The sequence below is a fragment of the Capricornis sumatraensis genome, chromosome 4 (assembly GCF_032405125.1).
Source record: "Capricornis sumatraensis isolate serow.1 chromosome 4, serow.2, whole genome shotgun sequence".
In the NCBI taxonomy this organism is placed as follows: domain Eukaryota; kingdom Metazoa; phylum Chordata; class Mammalia; order Artiodactyla; family Bovidae; genus Capricornis; species Capricornis sumatraensis.
The window spans coordinates 74,383,481-74,404,828 of record NC_091072.1 but is presented as its reverse complement, the minus strand read 5'-3'; the positions used below and the strand labels follow the sequence as shown (position 1 = coordinate 74,404,828).

Genomic DNA, 21,348 nt, shown 5'->3' with positions numbered 1-21,348 from the left:
GTCCCTCCTTTCTTCCCTCTCTGGATGCTTGCCCTTGAAACCCAGACAAGCAAGCCAAGCAGCCACATGGAAAAGCCACGTGCGGCTATTCTGCTCATGGCCCCAGCTGAGAGCCCAGATGACTGCCAGCATCCACCACCTGACTTATGAGTGAGTAAGCCTTTAGATGACTATGGCCCCAGTTCTGAGACACTGAGGATGGTGAAGGCAACAAAGGCAAGCACTGCCCTAATCGGAGACTCACAGCAAAATAAATGCTATTATTATTTTAAGACACTAAATTTTGGAGATTTTTTTTTCTGTGCAGCAATAGATAATTGGAACAGCATATTATTAACAAGTATCTCACACGAGTCTTGAAATGAAGGAAGTTTGAGGACTTCTACTAATATAAATTATACTAAACTATACTGTTACATTCCTTGAGGCCAGGAGTTAAGTCTTAATAGTTTTTCAGATCTGGATTCTTTTTTATGCAATATCTTTATTGATTTTCTTTTCTTTTTGATAAGAATATAAGTTTGAGATAAATTTACAGCAATATAAAATGCATAACATAGAAGGGGAAAGGGCTGTGCACTCTCCCTCCGTCTCTACCCCACCTTAAGCAATACCCACGGTGAACAGGTCAGAAGGGCAGTGTTTTCTACAGAGCAGGTGGTTGATGGATTTGTCATTGAAGAAAAGGTGACAGTGGTAGGTTACAGAAACTTCCTACTGGTATTTAGCTGTACTCTAGATATAGCTCCCACAATCACTTTCTTTAAATCTTTCCCATCTTCCTTCTTTTAAATGTATCTCCTCTAAAGTAAGAAATTCTACTTAGTGAGGTAAACATACCCATCTTCCCTAAGCTCTATGGCATCTCTAGCTGAGTGAAGTTAACGTGCTTACCATCTCACTAACTAATCCCATTCCCTCAACATTTGCTGAGTGCAAATATGTTCCAATTGTCAGGCTACACACTAGGAATATAACATATGAAGGAAAGGGGCCCTCATATCAAAAAACCCATAGTGCAGAGCAGGGGTCAACAAACTTTTCCTTAAACTGCCAGATAGTAAATATTTCAGGCTTTGAGGGCCATACGGTCTCTGCTTTAAATCTGCTGTTGTGGCACAAAAGCTGCCACAGATAATACACAAAAAGACATGGCTATATTCCAATAAACCTTCATTTACTAAAATAGGCAGCCAATGGACTGCAGTCTGCCTACAGAGTTTACACCGGTCAACAGAGCCTTATGCAATGGTGAAATGTCTCTGCAATATCCAGTGTGGTAGCCACCAGCTACACATAGCCACTGGACAGTTGAAATGTGGCTAGTGCAGCTGATGAACTGAATTTTAACCGTAATTTAATTTTAATTAATTGAAATTAATTTAAATGAATATGATTTAAATTTATTTTAATTAATTTAAATTTAAATAGCCTTATATGTAGTGTCTACCCTATTAGACAACGTAGGCATAGAGTGCATCTAACACTCCCTTCAACTAAAAACCTGCCTCAAAACTTATCTCAAAAAACCCCCCAAACCAAAAAAAAAAAAAAAACCCTCACCTCAACCAGAAAGCCTTCCTGACAGCTTCTATCCATGGTGGTTACATACTGCCTCTCATCCTATATCTAGTTCTTACTCCCATTCATTTTGGACTTGCTAACCTTGTGATTAATAACTATGTGTTTCATAATTCTCTCCTGTGTTTACATCTCTTTCTTTCCCAAACTGAACAAAAATTCGAGTACAGAGAATATATCTCCTGATTATTATTATCTTCCTGTATCACAGAGTCTTGTGTGGTACTCAAAATCCAGAAGGTGCTCCAGAAAGTCATTAGATACCATGTCCTTCCTTTAGTGATCTCCCTGACAGGTGGTAATGTTTGCTCAAGACAGATGGTCCTTTTTGGGCCAGGATCAGCACTTACTTGGAGAATATTTCTACGATGGCCGATGAGTTGTTCTTGTTGACAAGAGAAAGTTCTTTGGCTGTAACCCTCAACGATAGAGAAGCCCATTGCCGTCTGTTAAATGGAGTTGGTTCCATCTTGTCTACAGATACTGAAGTACCTATGTGATAAAGAAAGTCAGAATATTAGACACAGAAGAGAGTTCTCCAGCATCCAATGACTGGCAACAGTGTGGTGTAAGTGAGAGCAGAGAGCCCTGGAGCAGCAGACTGTATTCCTCTACCGGTTCTCTCAAAAACTGTAACCTAGATCAGATGGTTGAACTGGGGTTGTAGTTTCCTGTAACATGAGAAGGTTAGATCAGGTGATCTCTAAGGTCCCTTTCAGTTTGCATCATTTTATGACTGACCCCACTGTGCAAACAGCGATTGGCCTTTCCCTGAACTGAAGTCTGTTCCAAAGTCACATTTGGAGTGAAATGTTCCACTCTTCTGAGTTACACCCCAGGGGAAGTACAACTGGCATCTCTGCAGAGTCAGGTCTAAATTAGGTTCTACCTACATCCAAGTTTCTTTTGGCTGCCTTCTTTCCCCAAGCTCTGCAGCACTGGCCACTTGGTACTAGGGAAAGAGCTACAGATACCGCACTGAATAATATAAAGAGCGCAGGCTTAAAGGCAAGATAGACATCAAATGAAATAATAATTCTGTAACCTGAAACAAATTATATAATATTTTCAGTTTTAGTTACCTCACTGAAAAATGAGAATACTTACCCCTTTGTAGGGTTTTTGATGTGAATTTAAGGAGATAATATATTTTAAATACTAGGCATATTATAGTATCAAGAACATTTAAGTATAATATATTAGTATTGGCTTCAAGTCAAAAAATACCATAAAGTCATACTCTTGACAACACCTAGACTGACATCACCTAGACCCTATCCATTAACTGGATTATTTGGTTTTGCTCTAGTAATTATCAAAGGAGTCCCAACCTTTGTCCAAAAGAGGTGAGATTAGAAATGAGTCAATAGTTTCCTTATTTGAAGAGTGAACAATATAGATGAAAGTACTCCTTGCAGCTCTTGTGACAACCAAAGAACGTAACTGATCGGTAGAATGCATGGTTCATCGGCTACTGCTTCCAACAGCCTTGACAACCACAGAGCACAGTGTGCATATCCAAGCAACGGGGGCCTCCATTTTACACTAAAAGTTCTGTGATGCAAAGTAAGTGATAAGCAGCCCCAAAAGACCACACTACTTTTCCACAGGTAGTCCCTGTTCTCCCCACTAAAGCCTTGTCTGAAAACAATGCTAGTTTTGTTGTTTTTGTTTATTTGTTTGTTTAAATTCCCATGTTGGAGGGCAACATAGAACCCTCCTATGGTAAGGAGCTCTGGCATCAGAGACACATGCATTTAAATGGGAGTGTTGGCCCCATCACTTAAAGCTGTGTGTCCTTCCCTAAAAGTTAGATTTCTTATCCATAACAATAGTACTTACTCCATAGTACCTTTTTAGAAAAGTATTTATCTTTATCTATTTAGTTGGCTGCACCAGGTCTTAGCAGTGGCACACAGGATCTTTTAGCTGTGGCATGCACACTCTTAGCTGCGGCATGTGGGTCTAGTTCCCTGACCAGGGATTGAACCTGGGACCTCGGCCCTGAAGCACAGAGTCTCAGCCAATGGGCCACCAGGGAAGTCTCACTTCATAGTATCTTTTTTTTTTTTTTCCCATAGTATCTTCATGAGGAATAAATAAGATAAAAAAAGACCCTGACATAGAATAAGTAAGTAAAAAATTTAGTTTTTTTGTATTACTTCTTCTCCCTGGATAAAATAATATTAATTCTATACATATTCTCTGAAATAATCCTACATGTATCATATAATCTTGATATGATATTCATCTATCTGCTTTTCAGTCTGTAACTGACAGACCTACCAGACATTGTCAGTCCTTTCTCTAACAAGAAAAAGACACAGCTGTGTATTCAGCTAAACGTAATAATGTAAAACCACAATAATGACCCTTTAAAACACATCCAGGAAACACTGGCCAACACTTTAAGACATTATTTGGTATAATTATGCTTCCCCAGTGTAACTACACATATAAATGATATCAATTCTAAAGGGATCAATTCTGAATTAAAAAAATACAAAAGATTATGTTCTCATATTTGTTCATGATAAAAGGAAAAGCATTAATTATTTGAGGGACTTAGTGTGAAAAAGTAAAAGGATTTTAACTCCCAAGTCTAATTCTGTGGTTTTGATTGCTCTCAGCCAGAAAGCCGAGTCAGAACAACTACCTTGGTATAATGCTAGGATAAGCACACTTTACACCCAATGAGGCGGCTCACACCCTGACTACATCTTCATAGAAACATACTATTGCTTCCTAGCGATGTGATTAGCACCCTGTGAAACATATAAAGGTGATAATCAGTACATGATTTTTGATAAACTCTGGTACCAGGTTGTGTGCATGCTAAGTCGCTTCAGTCATGTTTGACTCTCTGCAATCTCATGGACTGTAGCCCACTGGGCTCTTCTGTCCGTGGGATTCTCCAGGGAGGGATACTGGAGTGGGTTGCTATGCCCTTCTCCAGGGGATCTTCCTGACCCAGGGATCAAACCCGAGTCTCTTATGCCTCCTGCATTGGCAGGCAGGTTCTTTATCACTAGTGTCACCTGGGAAAGCCCTCTGGTACCAGGTTGCCTAGTAACTACTTCCTACAAGGTCCTGCCCAAATAATGTATACAATCTGCCAAGCTTGCTAATGCACACAAATAATTGTAGCACAAGACAGAACATGGTTAGAGGCAATGCATGGTCTAGGAGTACAGGACTTGATCTGGCATGGTGGGAGAGAAGGAAAGACTTGATAGTTACAGAACTGGCAGAATTGTATCAAGTGAGGGCAGAAGGACAGTGGCTTTCAGATAGGAGGGATACTGTTACACCACTAGGGATGTGAAACAGCAAAAGATACTTATGGAGTTAGACTCTAGCTGCAAAAGAAGTTGAAGATAAAGTAGGGAAAGACAGGATGAGGATGGATTGGGAAGAGCCTTGAAAACCATGCTAATGAGAACTCCCTGATGGTCCAGTGGTTAGGACTTGATGCTTTCACTGCTGTGGGCCTGGGTTCGATCCCTGGTTGAGGAACTAAAATCCTGCAAGCCAAGTGGCAAGGTCAAAACAATAACAAGAACAACAAAAAAGAAAACCATAGGGCTTCCCTGGTGGCTCAGATGGTAAAAAAGAAAACCATGCTAAGGAATTTGGGCCATAATCCTAGTGGAAAGAACTAGCCTGTGGGTGAGCAGAGGTGAGGTCTAGTTGTAATGTGTCACTCCCTAGCACACGAGTGACCTTTATGGCAAATGGAAAAAATAATTTCCCTGAGCTTCAATATCCACACATGTAAAAAAAAAGAGTTCTATAAGTGGATTACCCAGTCTCAATGGCTGGATAATAGGAGTTTCCGAAAAAGCAAGTAATGGAATCTTAATGACTGGTCAAGAAGATCCTAAAATTGTCAAAGTGAAAGGTAATCAAGGTTTAAATTAGCATAGATGGGAATGGAAAAATGGGAAGAAAGAATTGAGAGTTCTTAGAATAAAACGGGCTTAGGGTGAGAAGGAATCAAAGGTGGCATCATCAAAGTTGAACAATTAGAAGGTTGCCGATGCCATTAACATAGAGTTAATAGAGGAAAAAGAGAGGAAGTAAGGAGTTTCGCTTTACACATGTTGAGATCTACACGTCAGCAAGAAAAACCCTAGTGATACACAAGAGGAAGCTAAAAGGTTAAGACATGAAATTTAAAGTCTACCAAAGAACGCAAAGATCAGAACAGGTGTTAGAATGCTGCTGCTGCTGCTGCTAAGTCGCTTCAGTCCTGTCCGACTCTGTGCGACCCCATAGACGGCAGCCCACCAGGCTCCCCCGTCCCTAGGATTCTCCAGGCAAGAACACTGGAGTGGGTTGCCATTTCCTTCTCCAATGCAGGAAAGTGAAAAGTGAAAGTGAAGTCGCTCAGTCGTGTCCAACTCTTCGAGACCCCATGGACTGTAGCTTACCAGGCTCCTCCATCCATGGGATTTTCCAGGCAAGAGAACTGGAATGGGGTGCCATTGCCTTCTCCAGTTAGAATGCTACAAGACTTGACAAATACCAGTTTTGTTTCAAATACCACTGCTAAATTTGAAAACAAGGTAGAAGACCTATCTTCAGAGCTGCCAAGCCGAAGAAGAAGGTGTACTCCTCTCTCTTTGAAGGAGCCAAGTCTCAAAGGGAAGATGAGAAGATGAGGTGAATTTATACATCCTGGTTTTCCTGAATTCTCAGACGACAGCAGTTCAAAACAGGGATCCAACTAGGATCAAGAAGATGAAAAGTTCTGTTTTTTTGTTTTGTTTTTTTTTCATCTCCTGCTTTTTTATGGAGTGTTTATTTTTATGTGTAGATAATATGCATAAAATAGCTATTTTGTAATATTAAGCACTTTAAGTTATTTTGGTCATCTTATAACTTATCTTCCTGCTTATTTAATCTCCTTTCAACCAAACAACCTTAAACTAAACAATAGCTATTAACCTTTTAACCGAATAAAATGTATTATAAATTAAAAAAAAAATCAGTCTCTCAGAAAGAAAAGAACATTTTAATTTTTTCTTTTCTTTTTCCTTTGGCCACACCGGGCAGCATGCAGGATCTTAGCTACCTGACTGGGGGCTGAACCCTGGCTCCTAAAGTGGAAGCAGGGAGTCTTAACCACTGGACCACCAAGGAAGTCCCAAAATTAGCATTTTAAAACATCTATTTATGCACACCACACATCTCAATCCTCACAACCAATTTAAAACATTGGTTTTATTATCTTACATTTATGATGAAGAAACTGAAGTTTAGAGGTATTAAATAACTTTACAATGATCACTTAGCTATAAAGTAGCAGAGCTGGGATTCAAATTCATATTCTATTTGACTCCAAAGTTAATTTTCTTTCCACTACATGTAGTAGTAATGATTAAGACCATCACTTTTAGCCAAAGTCAAAAATGGGTAACAAAATCTCGGAACCCACCTAAGCTGAAAACCCATACAAATTATCTTTCAGTAAGAGTGGGGTGGCAAGTATCTTCCCAAAATAGCATCAGACATGAGAATCATGCTTCCAGAGAAACTTAAAGTTACCTTGGGCCTGCCTGAAATACTCTCCCATTGTGAATATCTCGGCTTTCTGGACTTGCATTAAATCTGTGATACTTCCCCCAACTCACTCTGTCTCAGATGAGAGTCCCATTCTCAAATTTTAGGACAATGTCCTTAATCCTAGAAATTCTGTTAAGGGTGAAAAGGGCAAGTACAACACCTAAAACAAAAACAAAACAACCCCATGGACCCATTGAATTCTCCAGGTCAGAATACTGGAGTGGGTAGCCTTTCCCTTCTCCAGGGGATCTTCCCAGCTCAGGGATTGAACCCAGGTCTGCAGGCAGATTCTTTACCAGCTGAGCCATAAGGGAAGCCCAAACAAAACAAAAACCCTTTTCCAAATGGACAGGGCATTCATTTGGGGCTGCAATATTTTTGAATATTTTTTCCAGTGGCCCAGTAGACTTGAAAATACAATCCACTGCATTGTCATATGCAAATAATAACAGCAGCTATACTTATCCAGCACTTACTAACTCTAATTCTTACAACTCTGGAGACAGACTATTTCCATTAAACAAACAAACAAAACAAAACCCAACTGCGGTTTATTAAGATTGGCGAAATTGCCTAAGGTCAGACATTTAACACAGGGCCCAGGCAGAATTCAGCATTCAAACTCTAAAACCCAAGTTTCACCTATGAAGGAAAAACTGCTGGACTGATGGAAATTTGGGCAGGAATTAAAGGAAACGGATATAACAAAAATAACTCTTAAGATTTCTAGCCTGAGACTGGGGCAGTGGCACAGCGAAAAATAATGGGATACATAGAAAGGGGAACTATTTGCTAAGAGGAAGATGCCTACAGTTTTAGACACATATGGCAGATTTTTATACCAAGAGAGAAGCTCAGAAATCAAGTAATCAAATCCCCCTTTTTACAGTAAGGGAATTAAGCCAAATAAATAACTTTCCCGAACTCACCATCTAGTCAATATGAGAGCCAAAGCTATTCTCAGTTCAAAGTTCTTTTATCACACCTGGCAGCTTGAAGTGGAACAGCTAAACCCCTATAGGTGAGCTGTAGCCTGGATATAATGATCTCTGAACAAAGGTCCTTGAAAATCAAGGGTTGGGTAATGACTCACAGGGAAATTTGGCCCCAGGTATCTGCTTCCTCAAGAGATTGCTTAGGGTGAGGTCTATAGCCGCTTGGGAAACCAACTCTTAATAAATTCCCTTTCGCTAACCAAGCGAGCTGTCTCCCAGAAACAAAACTGACAAAAGCAAAAGAGTTGCCCCTAATAAAATCCTGTTCTTAAAAATCCAATCTTGGGACTTCCCTGGTGGTCCAGTGGTTTAAGACGCCACCTTCCACTGAAGGGGGTGCGGGTTCCATCCAGGTTGGGAAACTAAGATCCTGCATGCTACACAGCGCAGCCAAAAAAAAAGTAAATAAATAAAATCACTTCATAAAACAACAACAACAAAAAAAGCAGGACAGCTCAAAAAAAAATCCATTTCTTGCTATTTTTTCTTGCTCTTGAGATGGCTGCTTGTGTAAGAGGCATAGTTAGTTGAATAGAAAATAGAGAACAAAGTACAAACTCAATTGTTTTAAGAAAAATATTCTTTTAGAAATAGATTGTAGACTTAAAGAAAAAAAAATCTAAAAAACTTAAACGTGCACATATAGCTGATTTACTTCTATGTATAGCAGAAACAACTACAACTTTGGAAAGCAATTATACTCCAATAAAAAAAGTGAAAAATTAAAAAATAAAAAATTTCAAGGTGCAAAGGGAAATTTTAAACAAAAGCAACATGAAATGTGTTTCCACACCACATTTCTTTATAATATAAACTGCATTTGTTTCTAAGGGTGTATTTTTATACAAAAAACAATGATTAAATTCATACCCCTGAAAAAAAAATCTGGAAGTTAATAGCTATTTTAACCTTTTATATTGAAATAATTTTAGATTTTACAGAGTTGCAAAGATAGGACAAAAGTTTCTGTACACTTTTCACCTAGGTTTATATTACATTACAACAGTACAATTATCAAAATTGAGAAATCAACACTGGTAGAATACCACCAAATTAACTATAAATTTTATTCAAATTTTACCAGTTTTTCATTAATGTATTTTTTCTATTCTAGGACCCTACACTGCACTTAGTTGCCATGCTTCTTTAAGTCTCCTTAAATCTCTGATAGTTCCTCTGTTTTTCCTTGCCTTTCATGGCCTTAACACTTTGAAGAATACTGGCAGATATTATGCAGACTGTCCCTAATCTGAGTTTCCTGGTTTCTCCAATAAAAAGAACCAGGGTTCTCTGGAGAAGTGGTTGATTCCAGAACTGCAGCAGGACAAATCCAAGATAAACCTAGACAGGGAACTATACTCAATGTCTAATAATAATCTCTAAGGGAAAAGAATCTGAAAAAGAATATGTATATCTAACTGAATCACTTTGCTGTACACTTGAAACATAACATTGTAAAGCAACCATACTTCTATTTAAAGAGAGAGAGAGACAGACAGAGACAGAGAGATGAAAACAAGATAAGCCTGGAACATCTCTCAATGTTCAAAAAAAGTTTGCTTTAAAAAAAAAAGTTTTCTTGGATTAGATTGAGGTTATAGAATCTGGGGAAGAATACTACAAAGCTGATGAGCCTCCTCAGTGCATGGTATTAGAGGGTACACTATGTTGATGTCTGTCTTATTATTGATGATGTTTACCTTGATCACTTGGTTAAGGTGATATCTGCTAGGTTTCTCCAATGTAAAGTGGCTATTTTCTTCTGTTTATAATTCATAAATATTTGGGGAGACATACCTTAATCCTGTTTTTCCTTAAACTTTTACTCACTAATTTTAGCATTTACAGGGGGATCTTGGCTCCAGGAATCATTATGGTAGTGTTCTAATGGTGATTTTTTGTTGCCCTCATTCCTTCTGTATTTATTAACTGGAGGACTTCTTCTAGAAGGGAGAATTGGCCTTTCTCCCTCATTTATTTAGTCTATCATTTATTTATACTAGTATTAGACTCATGGACACTTATTTTATTCTCTGGGTTATGATATTCCTGGATTATTTTATTTTGTTGCATAGATCGTTCTACTTTAGCCATCTGGGACTCTTTCAGCTTGGCTCTGGTGCCCTTTCAAGATGCCACCAATTTTTTTTTTAAGCACTTTTAAGCTCTAGAAGATGTTCCAGGTTCATTGATTCTTTGCCCTGCCCCGGCTCTGGAATCAGCCACTTCTCCAAGGAGCCCTGGTTCCTGTTATTGGAGAGACCAAGATCTGGGCAGTAGGTGTACTCAGTGCTACTCAGACGTCACTGCTTCTGGGATCTCAGGGGACAGAACCAGGAAATCCATGTGTGAATATTAACTCATGTATACACACACATCTATATTTCTATATTTATTTCTCTATATACCTATGTATATGTGTCTATATATATATTAGTCAGTTAAGTCGCACAGTCGTGTCCAACTCTTTGTGACCCCATGGACTGCAGCACATCAGGCTTCTGTGTCCATCCTGGAACTTGCTCAAACTCATGTCCTTTAAGTTGGTGATGTCATCCAACCATCTCATCCTCTGTTGTCCCCTTCTCCTCCTGCTTTCAATCTTTCCCAGCATCAGGGTCTTTTCCAATCAGGTGGCCAAAGTATTGGAGTTTCAGCATCAGTCCTTCCAATGAATATTCAGGATTGATTTCCTTTAGGATTGACTGGTTGGATCTCCTTGAAGTCCAAAGGACTCTCAAGAGTCTTCTCCAACACCACAGTTCAAAAGCATCATTTCTTCAGCACTCAGCTTTCTTTATAGTTCAACTCTCAGATCCATACTTGACTACTAGAAAAACCAGAGCTTTGACTAGACGGACCTTTGTTGGCAGAGTACTGTCTCTGCTTTTTAATACACTGACTAGGTTTGTCATAGCTTTCCTTCCAAGGAGCAAGCATCTTTTAATTTCACAGCTGCAGTCAATATCTGCAATGATTTTGGAGCCCAAAAGAATAAAGTCACTATTTCCATTGTTTTTCCATCTATTGCCATGAAGTGATGGGACCAGATGCCATGATCTTAGTTTTCTGAATGTTGAGTTTTAAAGCAGCTTTTTCACTCTCCTCTTTCACTTTCATCAAGAGGTTCTTTAGTTCCTCTTCGCTTTCTGCCATAAGGGTGGTGTCATCTGCATATCTGAGATTATTGATATTTATCCTGGCAATCTTGATTCCAGCTTGTGCTTCATCCAGCCTTTTATGAAAGCCTTCATTCATCATTTAGCATGATGTACTCTGCATAGAAGTTAAATAAGCAGGGTGACAACATACAGCCTTGACATATTCCTTTCCCAATTTGGAACCAGTCTGTTGTTCCATGTCCGGTCCTAACTCTTGCTTCTTGACCTGCATACTTGCATACCTTGACCTGCTTCTTGACCTTGATTTCCCAGGAGGCAGGTAAGGTGATCTGGTATTCCCATCTCTCTCAGAATTTTCCACAGTTTGGTGTGACCCACATAGCCAAAAGCTTTGGCATAGTCAATAAAGTAGAAATAGATGTTTTTCTGGAATTCTCTTGCTTTTTCTATGATCCAACAGATGTTGGCAACTTGATCTCTGGTTCTTCTGTCTTTTATAAATCCATCTTGTACATCTGGAAGTTCTTGGTTCATATACTGTTGAAGCCTAGCTTGGAGAATTTTGAGCATCACTTCGGTAGTGTGTGAGATGAGTGCAACTGTGTGGTAGTCCAAACATTCCTTAGCAAATATACTTATATATATTTATAAATATATACACATATATTTATGGAGAAGGAAATGGAAACCCACTCCAGTATTCTTGCCTGGAAAATCCCATGGACGGAGGAGCTTGGTGGGCTACAGTCCACGGGTCGCAAAGAGTCGGACATGACTGAGCGACTTCACTTTCACTTTCACACATATATTTAAACTACAAATTCATAGTGGTATTTCTGAATCCAATCTAGCATCACAAAATTTATTCTAGTATTACCTTTTATTTACTTGTACCTTCCTTCTCTAATGGTGAGAAGTCTAATTTCATAGAATTTAGAAAAAGATATAGAATCTTCAAAATTATGCCATTGCCAGTTTACTCCCTGATAAACCATATATATATTTTTCTATCCACTTGGCATGTTATCGCTTCCTTCCTCCCTCAATCTAGTCATCATTCAAGACTCAAGTGAATAGTCTGCCTCCTCAGAGAAGCCTTTCCTGAACTGCTCTAGCCTTATTCCTAATCAGTATAGGCCACTTCCTCTGCCTTTTAATACTTTTATAAATCATACTTTGTAGAAAGATTGATTGTTGAGGTGAGAGGACAGATTTTACTTGCCTTCTTGCCCTCCTAGTATCTAGTATTGCTTTTTAAATAGAAGGAACTCTATAAATATATCTTGAATTGCATGCAGGCTTAAATTTTATCCCAAACACTATCCGTACCAAAAAAAAAAAAAAAGTCTATTATATAGCCCAGGCTTCCCAGATGGCTCAGTGTTAAAGAATCTGCCCGCCAAGCAGGAGATGCAGGTTTGATCCCTGGGTCGGGAGGATCCCCTGGAGAAGGAAATGGCAACCCACTCCAGTATTCTCGCCTGGAAAATCCCATGGCCAGAGGAGCCTGGTGGGCTATAGTCCATAGGGTCACAGAGTCGGGCATGACTTAATGACTAAACAACATTATATAGACCTAAGGCTTGTTGTTGAGAAGGTAAATACTATTTTTCAGTAATTTTAGCTTATTCAAACTCTGACAAAAACTCAAATGATAGGAAAAAATAGAACTACTAAATAACTTCAAATACTACACATAAAAGTTTCACTACTCTATTATTCAGCAACATGGTGACTGACAAGTCTGTAGCACATTAGAATAATCATTGTTACTGTTCTTGAAAGAGCTTCAGCCAGGTCTCTGTAGAAACATGTATCCTAGACAATAGGGAAATTGTAAGAATGACCAAATTCCCAGAGATCAGCAAGAATGTAGATATTTACAACAGGACAGAGTCATTTCAGTAATATTTGACTCTTTTATATCCTTTATAAGAATATTTTGTTCTTAAAAACACTAAGATCCAGGGCAAGAGTAATGAAAAAAGATAACTAAGAAGCAACTTTACTGCTAGAAACTGCTCACCAAAGAATCAGAGCAACCTTCACTAGGCACTTACAAATATTCACCCTAAGCAATTCACATGTTACCATTCCAGAGATAAAAGAAGAAGAAAGCACCCTCAGATATAATCTCTTCTCCGACCTGGGTTTTCTTAGGAGAAAAACAAGTGTCACAACAGTGACTCTTCTATCTTCCCCAGTGTCTAACTTTACCTCCACCTCTGACTTTGCCCTAAAAACATGTTCATCTTTTTGGGGTGTGTGTGTGTATGCGCACTCACATGTGTACCTGCATGCGTATGTGTACCTGTCTGAAACCTGCATATGTGGATAGGGCTTCCCAGGTGGGGCTAGTGGTAAAGAATTTGCCTGCCAATGCAGGAGAAGTGGGTTCAATCCCTGGGTCAGGAAGATCCCCTGGAAAAGGAAATGGCAACCCACTCCAGTATTCTTGCTTGGAAAATTCCATGGACAGAAGAACCTGATAGGCTACAGTCCATGGGGTCGCAAAGAGTCAGACATGACAGAGCACGTACACACACACACACACACACACACACACACACACATATGGATTAAAGAAATAATCCTTTTTTCTTTTAAGCCCTTTTCCCCCTCAAATGACCACCTCACCTTGCTCCCACCTTAAAAGCCAAACCTTAGTCTCCGCTTCTTCATCTTCCATTTATCCCTCTGACTGCTTGGGTGTGGCTTCCACTCCCAACATCCTGCTGAAATTATTCTCCTGAAGATCTTTTACTATCAGATCCAAGGACCATGTCTCAGTTTTCATCGTTCTCTATTGTCATTTGAGTTGCTGATTAGTCCCTCATTTTTGAAATTGCATTTCCCCTGTTTTCTCTTAAATGGAACTCTTCTGCTTCATTTCCTATCTTTTTAACCATCACAATTTTCTCATACAATCATCTCTCTCTTTCCAGTTATCCTTGCTCCTAGGCAGTACGTGACGGTCAGTATCTCTCTTCCCTCTGAGTAAGCTCACCTCTGCTCAAGTCATCAAAGGTCACTTACACCAAATGATTCCCAAAGCTGTATCATAAGCCCTAACCTTCCTGAGTTATGGCTCTAGAATTTCCATTGCATGATGGATAGCTTCATATGTCACATTAAGTACACAACAAAATTTAGCCCAAATCATATGTATCATCTTTTACCTTTATCCTTCAAATTAAGTTTGCTTAACCACAGACAATTTTCTCCAAAGATGAGCTGGCATATGAAATTTTGCTTCTATAAAATAAAATGATGTAGCATGAAAGATGGCATGATGGTAACAAAATATGTATAAGGTCTGAAGTCAAAAAGAGGACTTTCAAGAACTCACTCTGCCTCTTTTTAATTGTGTTGACTGCAGGCCATCAAGTCTACATCACTTACCTTAGCTCATCAAAAATTCTATGTAAATGTGACACATATGAAGAGAGAATGGTATAGAGGCTAAGAGCAGAGTTTGAATATAGCTGTTCAAGTCTCACAATATTCATAAGCTGTGTGATCTCAGGCAAGTTATTTTACTCTATCTCAGTTTTCACATATGTAAATTGAGCAGAAAGAAACCTACCTCATAGCATTGTTTTGAGAATGGAAACAAATTCCTAAACATTAAGTATGTACAAACTACCTAACACCTCCTAAATGCTCAATAAATGTTTATTATTATTTTTATTAAACATTCCCTTTATCTTCTTTTACATGTAGACTTTACATAAACTTTTTCTCACACATTTAGGCTGGCCCAGCTTCTCTCTCTTAATTCTGGGCCTTTCTCTGTACATGCTGCTCCCTCTGTCTGAAAGGACCTCCCTTTGGACCCTCCCTGGCCTTATGCTATAGGTCCCAGCTTAGATGACACTTTCCTCCAAATGCCTTCCCTAACCCCTAAGCCTGCACTAAGAGGCTACTCTCAAACTTCCAAATGACTAGACATATCCCAACACTAATCATGTTGCATTTTTTTTTATTATATTGTTTTTTAACTCTCAGGACCATGCCTGGCACATGGGAGGTACACAAGTATTTGTTAAATGAAGGGAGATTTACCAGGTATTCAAAATCATTTGCTGGATTCACCTATTTTTATAAACTAGTACTTTAGGGGAAAAGAAAATGAAACAAAACAGTGGGTTATGTTTATTCTGAGATAAGTCACCCCAAATTATGGGAAACCAGTGGACATAGCCACCAAAAAAACAAACAAGGTCTCTAGCCCTAAGCGAAGGTAGAATAAAACTGAACCTCATCAATATAGATTGTCTTAGTTAACTTGTTCTCTTGGCATAAGTCAGGTATTTTCTTACAAATAACTATTTGGCTCTTCAGGTAAAAAAGTCTCTACCTGCTCTTATCCATCCCTTATCCCAAGCCAATTCTAATTCCCAAAGGCAATCTTTTTCATAGTTTGGAGTAATAGGCTTTCTGATATTGCCTATACATGATATTGAAGTGCTCAAATTTCTTCTTAAATGTTTGTTTTGGGTACTTTGACGTTCCCTAAGTTTAAAATACACACCAGATTTTAGAAACCAAAAGAGAGCTAAGATAAGAAATAAAAAGGAGGGGAAGGTTCAATTCAGTAGGTCACACACTTGTGTGTTCTTAAGAAGCACCCAGGAAGCATGTTTAAAATACAGATTTCCAGATCCCATGCCACAATTCTAATTCATTAGGTTTGGAGTAGGGGCCAGGAAGATGACCCCATTTTAACATGAACTTTGAAGTGATTCTAGTGCTGGATGTCTCTCCCCATCATATGTTGGAAAACACTGAAATAAAACGGTCCAAGACCTGTAGGTATTCCAAGAAAAATGGAAAAACAGCAGCATAAATGTTTTTATATTGTTCATTTCAAATTTTACATGGTCATTCAAATTTGGCAGTGTAAGAAAAATGGCTGCCCTTCAAAGGTAGACTGAGGTTTGAACAAAAATGAACCTAGGCCACTGAAATGATCAATGTTTTGGCCATTATGTAGGTTCATGTAAAACTTCTCTGACCAGATGGCACAAAATTATTGAGCAGACCAATGACACATGATAATAAAACTGAGTTCTTCATACTCTTTTTTTCTTTATATTGGCTTGCTGCTGAATTTAAAATGTACTTGAGAAAAATATACAGGGTTTAAAAAAATGGTATCTGAATAGAAATTCCAATTTATTTTTATATTCTGAATATGATGGTAACTAAAACTTATTAAGATGTTAAAGCAGGAAGCCAACAGGCTTGGGCTCTAATCTTTATTTAATTTGCCACTAATAAGCACTATCATCTGCTTAACAAGTCATCTCCTCAGGGCCTCAACTTCCTCTTGTGTAAAACGAAGGGTTAAAATAGTCTAGTGTTTTTCTAACTGTAGATCACAATTAATAGGTTGTGAAATCAGGTTTAGTGGGTTAGCATGTTTGTTTATGTTAATTAAAAATGGAATGAAACAAAAAATAGAGGGCATCACACACATTAGAGGTAAATATCCTTCTTTAAAGCTTGCTGTTGTTTCAGTTTGTGTGTGTATAAACCGGGTAAGAATGTAAAATATTTCTTACTGAGGCATGTGGTTAAAAAATGATAGTTTGACAAGTGTTGGCGAGGAGGCAGAGAAACTGAAACTCTCATACATTGCTGATGGGAATGTAAGATGGTGCAGCTGCTTTGAAGAGTTGGCAGTTCCTCAAAAGGTTAAATACATAATTATTATATGACTTAGCAACTCCACAGTTCCACTCCTAGGTATGTAGGTGTGTTTGTGTGTGTGTGTCTCCAAGAGAAACGAAAACACATGTCCACACAAAAATTCGTACATAAATGTTCACAATAGCATTATTCACAACAGCCCCAACATGTGAATGTTCCAAATGTTCATCAACTGATGAATGGATAAACAAAATGTGGTTTATGCACAAAAAGATGTTTTATTCAACTATGAAAAGGAAGTACTGATACATCTACAACATAGAGGAACCTTGAAAAAATTATACCAGGTGCAAGGAACCAGTCACAACAGATTATATGTTGTATGATTCCATTTATATGGGATGTCTGGAAGAGGCAAATCTATAGAAACAGAAAGTAAATTAGTGGTGACCTAGCACTTGGGGGTAAGGGAGAAGGGAGTGATTGCTAACAGGCACGGGTTTTTTCCCAGGAAGTGGTGAAAATGTTCTAAAATGATAGTGGTGATGGCTGTACAAATCTGTTAATAGACCACAAACCACTGAATTGCCCACTTTAAAAACAGGTAAGTTGGTATGGTATAAGAAATACGTTTCAATAAAACTGCTATTTTTAAAAAACACACTTTGAAAGTCACTAGCTAGATGATAGATGATCACTGGGGTCCCTAAGAATGCTCAGTGTACCCCTCATATAGGGTTCACACAATGGTTATTTGGAGGCAGGGCAGTAAGTATCATGAAACACCAGCTGACTCCAGGTCTGATTCTAGTGCTAACCAGATGCACGGTGACCTTTCTGTACTACCCTTTCCTTCTATGTAAGAGGAGGATGACAACTTACCCTCCAGGGTTGTTCTACACATAAAAGGAGATAATAAATACATACTATGTCTGGCACATTGCTTGGGGTCACAGCCAGATCTTGTCAGTCTTTGTAAGCCTCTGTATTTAAGACAAATTCAATAAACAGTATTCCAAAGACTTTGTTAACAGGATACATATTTGGGTTTAGCTTAGTTTACATGTCACATTGTCTTAACAAGGCCTATGTCATTAGATTCATAAAAAAAATTCACAAATGTAATTTTTTCGTCAGCCCTTTGACTTCTTTTAGTGCAAAAATTACTCTCTTTATAATACTGTATAATGGAGGTAGGAACACTAGTTGAAAGGAAATTAGTGGTCTCTTTAAAATATTGAAATTTTAATTTCAAAGTATTAGAAAAACTATCCATCTCTTCTTAAATGTCTGTTTTGGATACCTTGAGCAATTACATTTTGTAGTGTCTCTTCGGAAGTCAAACTAGGGAAATTCTCTGGTGGTCCAGTACCTAGGATTTCACACGTCCACTGCAGGGGGTATAAGTTTGATATCTGGTGAGGGAACTGAGTTCCTACAAGCTGCAGGGTGGCCAAAAAGAAAGTCTATTGAGTACTTGAAATGTGGCTAGTTTGTATAGAGATGTTCCATAAGTGTAAAATACACACCCAATTTTATTTAACAAGCTAAATAGGAAAAGAATTTGAAGAAGGCCCATGTACATGTATAACTGACTCAGATTGCTGTACACCCGAAACACAACATGGTTAATCAACTATACTCCAATATAAAATAAAAAGTTTTTAGAAAGCCAAACTAAACATTACTCACTTTTTAATATAAATGTAACTAAAGTCCAAAAAGGGCAAGTGCATATATAAATGCTGGAATGTGCAATCGAAATTTTTTCCTTTAATTAGGTCAGCAGTTTTCAAAAATAGCTCCAGCAGCCAAGCTGTGATCAACCAGCACCCCTCCCAGTTTCCCACTCCACCACCCTCTTTCACCCTCCTTCCATCTGGGGAACCTCTCTGCCACTGGCCTCAACAAACACTCAAGCTGCTATTTTCTTCCCTGTCTAGCTTCCTTGGTTAGAGTGACTGGTCAAGGGATGAGCCTGCTCATCACAAACAATTCAGTTCAGTTCAGTTGAGTTGCTCAGTCGTGTCCGACTCTTTGCGACCCCATGGACTGCAGCATGCCAGGCATCCCTGTCCATCACCAACTTCCTGAGTTTACTCAAACTCATGTCCATAAACAATGAGGCAGACGTGAAGAGCCTGCTCATTGGAAAACACCCTGATGCTGGGAAAGATTGAAGGCAGGAGGAGAAGGGGACGACAGAGAATGAGATGGTTGGATGGCATCACCAACTTGATGGACATGAGTTTGAGCAAGCTCCAAGGTGAAGGACAGGGAAGCCTGGCATGCTGCAGTCCATAGGGTCGCAAAGAGTCAGACAAGCCTGAGCGACTGAACAGCAAAAATACAACATACAGGGGCTTCCCAGGTGGCACTAGTGGTAAAGAACCCGGCTGCCAGTGCAGGAGACACAAGAGACATGGGTTTGATCCCTGAGTCAGGAAGGTCCCCTCAAGTAGGAAATGGCAACTCGCTCTAGTATACTTGCCTGGAAAATTCCATGGACAGAGGAGCCTGGCAGGCTACAGTCCACGGGGCTGCAATGAGTCAGACGGGACTGAGTGGCCGAGCACACATGCACACAATATACAAAACAGATGTCTCCACCTGCTTTTGCCACCCCTTCTTCCAAGCCAACTCAAATTCCCAAAGGCAACCTCCGTCACAGTTTGGAGTAAAGACTTTCTGATATTGCCTATACAGGAGAATAACAGCAAGCACATTAATACTATGTGTTAGTCACTGTTCTAAGCATTCAATATACAGTATCTCATTTTATATTCACAACAGCTCATGAGGAAACTCTAATCATGATGCTTGTTTGACAAATGAGAAAACTGAGGCACAAAGTTAACACGTATCACACGTGAATGCACATTTTTAAAAATTAAACTGGTCTTATGTTAATATGCTTCTTAGTAATTATTTCCCCTTGGATGTCTTCCCACATTAGGACATACAGATCTACCTCAACCTTTGAGTACCACATACTATTTCACTCTGCAGTAGTTTATGACTTATTTAAAGAGGCCTCTGTCAATGAACACTTACACCATTCTCATTATTAAGAACGGGACTGCAACGAACATGCTTCTACTATTGCCTACTTGGCAGTGTGCATCTATGGTGTATATTCCTAAAGGCAGCATTTCTAGTTCAAAAAACCTATGTATTAAATTTTTTCATAGATATTTCTAAATGTTCCTCAGAAATATTGCATCAATTTATATATATACATATATTTGCATCAATTCATATTTGAGACATTAGCTATATGAGAATAAGCCTATTCTCTACATTATCAATGTTGAAGATTATTAATCACTTTTTATTTTTCTAACCTGCTAGGTATGTGGAAAATGGTATATTATTGCTTTAGTTTTTATTCTTTTAATCACTGGAAGGTTGAATATGTTATTAAATGTATATTGGCCACTTAATACACTTACTTTTTGAAACTACAGTTATTTTTCAAAGGTCATTTATAAATTGTTTATCTCCACAACTTAATTACTTCTAAATTTGCACAAGGACGTTCTGAATGTCGTGTGTAACTCCTTGTACAATTCAAATTGCCTCTCAGAGCAGCTGTCTTTCCTGGTGTCTGATTCCTATTCAGATCTCATTAATATTCTTTGCAAACAGAAATGTTGCTTCACTGTACAGATGAAGAATTTCTGTAGAGCTCTCTTCTGTAGGGCACCCACCCCTTGACTGCTCATCAATATTCCCACCAGAGCACAACCCTATGAGAAGCCTAACACTATGTGACAATCTAGGCATTAAGATCAGTCTCTGTGGTTGGGCTTCAGCTGTGATCCCCAACCAGCCTGTCTAAGGTATCTTAGTTGTGTGGGGAAGGGGGGTGCTCTGGATCATCATCTTTGGAATCTGAATCTCTTACATGGAGTCCAAACACATCTAATTTTTCTGAGAAAGTCCTCTATATACCCAATGTAAAAACAGCCCTGGAAGTACAGTTTTGGCTTGATCCCAGGGTCATTAGTGGAGAAGGCAATGGCACCCCAATCCAGTGTTCTTGTCTAGAGAATCCCAGGGACGGGGGAACCTGGTGGGCTGCCATCTATGGGGTTGCACAGAGTCAGACACGACTGAAGCAACTTAGCAGTAGGAGCAGCAGGGTCATTAGGCCAGGGCAGGAAAGCAGACATAGACCCTAATCACCTGCCATCTAGATAGACTGTGTCAGAATCAGGTAAAGGACTGATCCCTTAGCATAAGCCTAGGGATCAGTTATGTGCAAAGTGATTCACTTATTTGATTTTATTCCATTAATCCTTATGACACCATGAAGTAAACACTATTCTTGTCTTTCAGAGGAAAAAAGAGGCTCAGAAAGGTTAAATAACTTGCTCAAGATAACACACTTAGTGAGTGGCACACCCAGGATTGGAAATAGTCTG

General features: G+C 38.9%; 1 protein-coding gene across 4 annotated transcripts in view; it reads right to left on the bottom strand.

Moving 5' to 3' along the window:
* Positions 1–21,348, bottom strand: part of LIMA1 (LIM domain and actin binding 1) — a 90,426-nt gene that overhangs the window by 55,875 nt on the left and 13,203 nt on the right. For all 4 annotated transcript variants that reach the window (XM_068969801.1, XM_068969803.1, XM_068969802.1 and 1 more), the window contains exon 2: positions 1,932–2,073. In XM_068969801.1, coding sequence (XP_068825902.1) covers positions 1,932–2,050 — 119 coding nt within the window. In that variant the 5' untranslated portion in view covers positions 2,051–2,073. The remainder of the gene's footprint in view (positions 1–1,931; positions 2,074–21,348) is intronic.